The following is a 7502-nucleotide window of genomic DNA, read 5'->3' as shown; positions in this document are numbered from 1 at the left end:
AACAATTCTTCTCCCCCGAGTTACGTCTTCCGCCGTTTTGGAGAGTATCACAATGCATACGCACACTTTCCCCTAAGCGTAAACAACGCTGACTACACAGATTACGTTATTTTGCGCTCGCATTCTCCCCCGTACGTAAACAACGCTGATTACGCAGATTACGTTATTTTGCGCACGCATTCTCCCCCGTACATAAACAACGCTGATTACGTCGATTACGCTCTTGGGTACTCTTCAAAATGGCGGAAGACGTAACTTGGGGGAGAAGAATTGTTAAATAAATTATTTTTGTTTTCTTTGCACTCAAAAAGTATTCTCGTAGCTTCGCAAAACTGAAGTTGAGAGACTGATGTCAAATGGACTGTTTTACCGATGTCCTTACTACGTTTCTGGACTTGGGAACATTACAGTTGCGTTGCTGTCTATGCAGGGTCTGAGAGCTCTCACATTTCATCAAAAATATCTTAATTTGTGTTCCTAAGATGAACGAAGGTCTTACGGGTTTGGAACGACACGAGGGTGAGTAATTAATGACAGAATTTTTATTTTGGGGTGAACTAACCCTTTAAGATTTTTTTAGTATCCACCTTATTTTTAATGTAAGAGCTGGTGTGGCCAATTGTTAACATGAATGTGCAAAGGTTTCTGTGTTGTCTGTTATTTTAGCTGTACAAGCACAGGCCTTTATGCTGCCTAATATTGTAAATTGGTATATCTTATCGTATTTTATTTTAGTTGATATCATAATCATAAAAACACTGGTTTGTAGTGCAAGTAGATTTACTGTTTAGTACACACTTTGTTATTCTTCTAGTTTTCATAATTCCATAGTACAGTGAACTCAACTTAAAAGATCAGGCACAATTTCACATTTTATGTTCTCTTTCAGAAATGGTCTGCTAAGGGTGTGATGAGACTTTGGGTTATGGACTGAAATGCATATTGCTGTTGATTTTAACAGGAAGTTCCTTTATGAGTGCCCTGGAGATTGGAGGACTGCTGGGTAGTTTAGCCGCAGGATTTCTGTCAGATAGAGCTGTGGCAAAGGTGCATTTATACCACCAATATATATTTATACAAAATCTTTATACCATTTTCATCAGAAAATCTGTTTATATTCTACCATTCAGAAGTAGGTTGTGTTTTTTTAAAATGTTTTTGAAGAAGTAGTCTCTAATGGTCATAAAAACTAAGGTGGTGCATTTTCTCGTACTCTTTGAATTTCAGCATGGATTGCGTCTGTATGGTAACCCTCGCCATGGGCTCTTGCTCTCCATGATGGCTGGGATGTGTGTCTCCATGTACCTCTTCCGCACTACTGTCACAGCACACAGCTCAAATGTAAGTTCACACTAAAAATGAACAAAACTGGCAGAAAATATTCCACCCGCAGCCCACATCGTGCAATAGCAAATTATATTACTGGGTTTGACTTTAAACTAAACCCTACTGGATGTTTTTTTTTTACAGACAAACCTGACCCAACAAAGTTTTGCCCAAACTTTCTGTTGCAATATGTCAATGCAGGAAAGAAGACTGTGTTTATGGGTTCTATAATGTACTGGTTTTATTACAATTTACACACAGGTCTGGATTCTATTGCTGGGTGCTGTTTTTGGCTTTTCTTCCTATGGACCTATCGCCTTGTTTGGAGTTCTTGCGAATGAAAGCGCTCCATCGAACTACTGTGGGACCTCTCACGCCATTGTGGCCCTGATGGCAAACGGTGATCATCATCTCAATTTTTTTACAGCAGCAGTAAAATTGTACTAACCTAATTTTACATTAGTTACATGGAACTTTTCCATTAGTTACATTTTGACTTTTACTCATTTCCAAAGAAAAGTTACATGTTAACCATTTGCCCATTTCGAAAAATACTAATGAGTTTTTTTTGCATTCGTTTTGCTGGCAGTTGGTGGTTTCCTGTCAGGGTTGCCATTTGGAACCATTGCTAAACACTATGGCTGGAGCACAGCATTCTGGGTAGCAGAGATAGCCTGTACTGTCACCACAGTTGGATACTTCCTGCTCCGGAATATCCGCACCAAGATGGGAAGTTTACCCAAGAAGGCCGACTAAACATTAGGAGTATTATTTAAATATCTTTTAACTAGTTTTTAAGATACGGTATGAAAAATAAAGGGCACAACTTGGCTAGGATTTTACTTTTGTTTATGAAATATAATAAATTCGCTGTGGATATCTATTCCCAAGGTATTACACTATTTTAGCGACATATGAAATAGGATACCATGTTGTGTCACTTTCTGCACATCATGTTATTTATTCTGTTCATTTTAAAAATGGATGACAGTATTTTACATTGTTCTGAATCTGCTCACTCAGTGCTTACATTGCACAACTTTGTCTTTTGGTTAAGGCACGTTAAAGCCATTTCTTCACTGGTATTAACATTTTATTGCTATCGAAACAGGTAAAATAAATAAACGTATTTCTTGTACCTCCCATCCATTTTAAAGCTTTAACTGGTCCTCTGTATCTGCAGTACTACAAATTCATAAACGTATCTACTGAAATGTGACAACGTGTTATGTCACATGAATGTTTAATAGCACAATGAAATGAGTTTATATAAATAAAAAAGTTAGAGAAACTGATCAAGGTACAGTAGACTTTTCATATTCTGCCGACAGAAGGCGAATGACATGTACATTTAATTTAATGAATGTAAAGACGCTAATAAACATGTTTCAAAGAGCATGTATTGTGCATCTTCAGCTGCTCTGTCTTGTATAGATGTTCTGCACATTACAGACTTAAACGGTGTCTATGTACATTATTTACAAATATGTTTGTCACTGTAAATTTTGGATGCAATTTCAAGAAAAATGTTCATAGTTGTCTTTAAGGTAAATCGTTTGAGCTTGAGGAAAACTCTTGTTCATATTCCTTGTTGATTCCTTTAAGTTTGTTCTGGACAAGTTTGACTTCAGAGCATCTGGAGATCCTGTCAGGTGAATGACTTCAATGCAAGTCCAGCTCAGGACCCGGGTCCAAATGTTCCGGCTTTCTCTGCTATCTCCAGGGCACTCTTCAAATTTTGGTCAAAAAGCTCACATCTGAAAGAAATTATGATTTTTTTTTTTTTGTTACACACAGCACCTTTGTGGAAATCGACAAATCGGACTGCATGCAAACCACAAAATTATAACAAACAAAAAAATGACACACCTGATAGGCATTTCTAAAGAGTAGAAAGGATTCTTCAGTGCAAAGTCTGAGTAGATCTCATAAATCTTTCTTAGAAGGGCATCAATACCAGACTGTCGAGGGTCAGCCAATACAATGAACTGTATACCTGCAAAATAAAAAAAACAGTTGTCAAAATCACTGGTTTTGTTCAGCACAACATTCTATGACTAAATATAATTTGCCCTTACAACAAGAGAAAAACAGACCTGTGAGTGTTTGAAAGCAGTGCAGTTTAAACATGTCTGTCTCCCGCATTTCAATGCCAGAGCTGCCAACTTCAGGTGATAATTGTGATCCAATGGCAAACAGCCTTAGAAAAGACAAGAAAATATATATCTAATCATCACAGGTACGATGCAGGTACAACCGTATTTTGTATATTATTCATGATCAGGGGTTTATTAAGAATGTTATGCTTCTGATTATGAGTAATGTATATATTACACTACCACTCAAAAGTTTGTGATCAGTAACCTTTTTCTGTTAAGAAATTAACACTTTTATTAAACTGATCAAAAGTGATAGTAAAGAAATTATTTTGCTACAAAAGATTTTGATTTCAAATACATTTTGTTGAATTTTCTATTAATCAAATAATCCTGAAGAAGAGTATCGTGGTTTCTAGAAAAATAGTAAGCAGCACAACAGTTTTTAACATTTATAATACGGTAGTAAGAAATGTTTCTTGAGCAGCAAATCAGCATATTAGAATGATTTCTGAAGGATGATGTGACTTTGAAGACTGGAGTAATGATGCTATGCATGTATGTGTACTGTGTATATTTAATATGTATATATAAATACACACACATGCATGTATACATTTCAGAAAAAAATTTATGTTTATATATTAAATATATTTATTTATCATATAAATTATATGAATATAAATATAGACATGTAAATATTTTCAAAATACATATTGTATGTGTGTGTATTTATATATACATAATAAATGTAATATGTGTGCACACACACATATTATGCAAACAAAAACTTTTATTTTGGATGCGATTAATCGTTTGACAGTACTAAACAAATAAATATATATATATATATATATAAAGTTATTTTGCATTGTAATAAAATACTGCAGTTTTTACTATATTTTGATCAAATAAAAGTAGCATTGGTGGACATAAAAGACTTCATAAAAAAAATAAAATAAAATCTTCCCGACCTCAAACTTTTGTATGGCAGTGTGTATAATAAAATACACTGCCTGTCCAAAAAAGGTCACACACTCTAATATTTTCTTGGACTGTCTTTCCAAGAGTTGCATTAATTTTTGCCCAAATTAAGAGAGTTGAACCACTCTGTAATGTTCACTCCAGCACTTCCTAAAGACTTTCAATAGGGTCAAGCTCAGGAATATTATTTGGCCAATTCATACATGAAAATGATATCTCATGCTCACTGAACCACATTTTCACAATTTGGGTCCAATAAATCTTGGCATTGTCATCTTGGAATATAATATACACATGGATTCGTCTTCCAACATGGTTGTTTAAGAAAATAAAAGCTACACACTGCATCAGTTAGGGCTAAAAGAACTGTTGCAAAATATACAACATGCCAGAAATATATTAATCACTTCAATAATGATCCCATCCTAGACTCCTCAGTTTTTGCTTATTTAAATCCTAATGGCAACTTTTTATTGATTGATTGATTGGTTTATTGGCCAGTCAGTGTATTTTATGTATGACAATTTAAGTATACAAGAATAAAAACATACCAACATAAGATAAAATAGTTGCGTTGTTCTGTAGAACACAAAAGTGGATGCCTTAACATCTCCTAATGTGTTTCAGTGACTGAAGTACATCATACCTGTTTGAAACAACATTACAGCAATGGGTTAATTTTGCCCAAATTAAGAGAGTTGAACCACTCTGTAATGTTCACTCCAGCACTTCCTAAAGACTTTCAATAGGGTCAAGCTCAGGACACTGCGGTGGCCAATTCATACATGAAAATGATATCTCATGCTCACTGAACCACATTTTCACAATTTGGGTCCAATAAATCTTGGCATTGTCATCTTGGAATATAATATACACATGGATTCGTCTTCCAACATGGTTGTTTAAGAAAATAAAAGCTACACACTGCATCAGTTAGGGCTAAAAGAACTGTTGCAAAACATACAACATGCCAGAAATATATTAATCACTTCAATAATAGACTCCTCAGTTTTTGCTTATTTAAATCCTAATGGCAACTTTTTATTGATTGATTGATTGGTTTATTGGCCAGTCAGTGTATTTTATGTATGACAATTTAAGTATACAAGAATAAAAACATACCAACATAAGATAAAATAGTTGCGTTGTTCTGTAGAACACAAAAGTGGATGCCTTAACATCTCCTAATGTGTTTCAGTGACTGAAGTACATCATACCTGTTTGAAACAACATTACAGCAATGGGTTAAACTATTGTTTAATGAAATCTACTCACGAATGAAACATTGATGCCAGCACGAGCTTCTCATTGGAGGTGAGATGAGGTCGCCCAAATCTGATGGACACTGGATAGTTGGCAGGATCTTTCAGATATTCCAGGATCTCTTTCCCTTCAGTGGTGTATTTAACAGTCACATCCACCCCGTTAATAGACAGAACCGCATGACCCACTGCACACGAGAAACACATGCTCAACAGATGCTGAACTGCAGCGATGGACCTTTAACTAGGCCTGTTTTTACGATAACAAATTTTTGTTGTGTGATATATTGCCCCAGAAATAATTGCGATAAGCGATATTATTGTAATTTTTACATTTTATGCCACTGAATATATAATCATAATGTAACAGCATAATAATGCAAGAAGGCCTTACTTCCAAATGACAACAAACTCGAATTGTTAAGAATATTTAGATCATGGAAATTAATTTTTCCCTGACCTTCTTTTCTCTGTAAATTAAGGGTGCACACTATTGCTGAAAAACACAATCACTACTCAGCAGTCAGATGTCCGTATGCACTAGACTGGTGCCGGTATTCGGTAATGCGATATATCACGGTAATGAATATGCACGATATTGTTATCGTGGGCTCTTCTAAATACCGTGAATAATTATATCTTACAAGTTATTCAGAATTTTGAATGCATTTTAAGAATACTTTTCCCATCAACTGGTCAAAATGCACAACACCGCTGTATGCTGAAGACGCGTGCGCACTCTGATGTAAACAAGCACGGACGAGAAGCGTTAGTTAACATTACTAAACATAAACTGCCAATGAAAAATTCTTCTGAACATTCATTCATCTTAGATATTCCAATATTTATTAACACGTTGTTAAAATCGAAAGTTGCAACTGTGTTATTTAATGAGCTAACATGAACTAAGACTTAATAACTAATAATTAATAACTTCTGTAGCAAATGTAGCTATTGCTCATTGTGAATGTTAATGCATTAACTAAGGTTAACTAATGAGGTCTTATTGTAAAGTGATACCTATTGATCTTTATAGTTCTTTTGCACTTTAATCCGTGTAAAACTTTTAGCTTTATACATTTTTCTGTACTGCTTTATTGCATTTAAATGTTCAGTTATTTTTATTATAAGAAAAAAGTTATTAAACCTGTTATACTGTATTGTGACCAGAGGCGGACAGTAACTAAGTACATTTACTTGAGTATTCTACTTAAGTACACTTTTTGAGTATCTGTACTTGAGTATTATTTTTTCAGGAAACTTATGACTTTAACTTCACTACATTTGAAAGACAAATATTGTACTTTTCACTCCACTACATTTCTATCAAGGTCCTCGAAGTAGAAAGTCATTAGCAGCTTTGAAAGTCAGTGGGTGATTTTTTTCTTCTCTAAAACGTGACTTTCTTTTTTCAGACAGTTTATCAGTAATCACTCTTGGGGCTACATGAAGTGATTTCCCAGCATTTTGTTGAGCACTGACCAGTTCCAAATGTGATATTTATTTACAACAATTCAATAATAAGAAGTTAATATTGTGGTTTATATTAGACACAATATTGTCTGATTTTGCTAAATTATATAAGTGAAAATATTATCTATAAAGACACAGAAGAACTGTTGTGCATCTCCTAATAAAACACAAAAGGTGTTTGACTGAAGCAGCACTGCACAGACCATTCTGTGTGTGACATCAAAGTACAGCGAGAGCGATTAGACAGCATTTTTTTTTACATTTTTGTTTTGATGCCAAATAAGTCTTGCTGTTTTGCATTTTTGTTAAAGCAGTGTTGCTGTTGTACAGCTACAGTTGTGTTGCTGGGTTTTAAAGCAGG

General features: G+C 34.6%; 2 protein-coding genes across 2 annotated transcripts in view; one reads left to right on the top strand and one right to left on the bottom strand.

The window, feature by feature from the left end:
• slc37a4a (solute carrier family 37 member 4a) overlaps nt 1–2571 on the top strand; it is a 6228-nt gene extending 3657 nt beyond the window's left edge. Inside the window, exons 5-8 of the mRNA XM_016283220.1 lie at nt 962–1047; nt 1228–1341; nt 1588–1726; nt 1916–2571. Of these exons, the coding sequence (XP_016138706.1) occupies nt 962–1047; nt 1228–1341; nt 1588–1726; nt 1916–2082 (506 nt within the window). The 3' untranslated portion in view covers nt 2083–2571. The remainder of the gene's footprint in view (nt 1–961; nt 1048–1227; nt 1342–1587; nt 1727–1915) is intronic.
• Nucleotides 2181–5982, bottom strand: LOC107593482 (trafficking protein particle complex subunit 4-like). Its single transcript, XM_016283221.1, has 4 exons — nt 5682–5982; nt 3423–3526; nt 3196–3322; nt 2181–3083 (listed from the first exon to the last, which is right to left on the bottom strand). Exons 1-4 carry the CDS (start codon nt 5873–5875, stop codon nt 3005–3007), a joined length of 504 nt encoding a protein of 167 aa, XP_016138707.1. The 5' UTR covers nt 5876–5982; the 3' UTR covers nt 2181–3004.
• Nucleotides 5983–7502: the final 1520 nt, after the last annotated feature.

Source organism: Sinocyclocheilus grahami, unplaced genomic scaffold (genome assembly GCF_001515645.1).
Source record: "Sinocyclocheilus grahami isolate Dianchi unplaced genomic scaffold, SAMN03320097.WGS_v1.1 scaffold171.1, whole genome shotgun sequence".
Lineage (NCBI taxonomy): Eukaryota > Metazoa > Chordata > Actinopteri > Cypriniformes > Cyprinidae > Sinocyclocheilus > Sinocyclocheilus grahami.
Note: the sequence above shows the minus strand (reverse complement) of the source record. Positions and strands in the feature narration are given on the sequence as shown.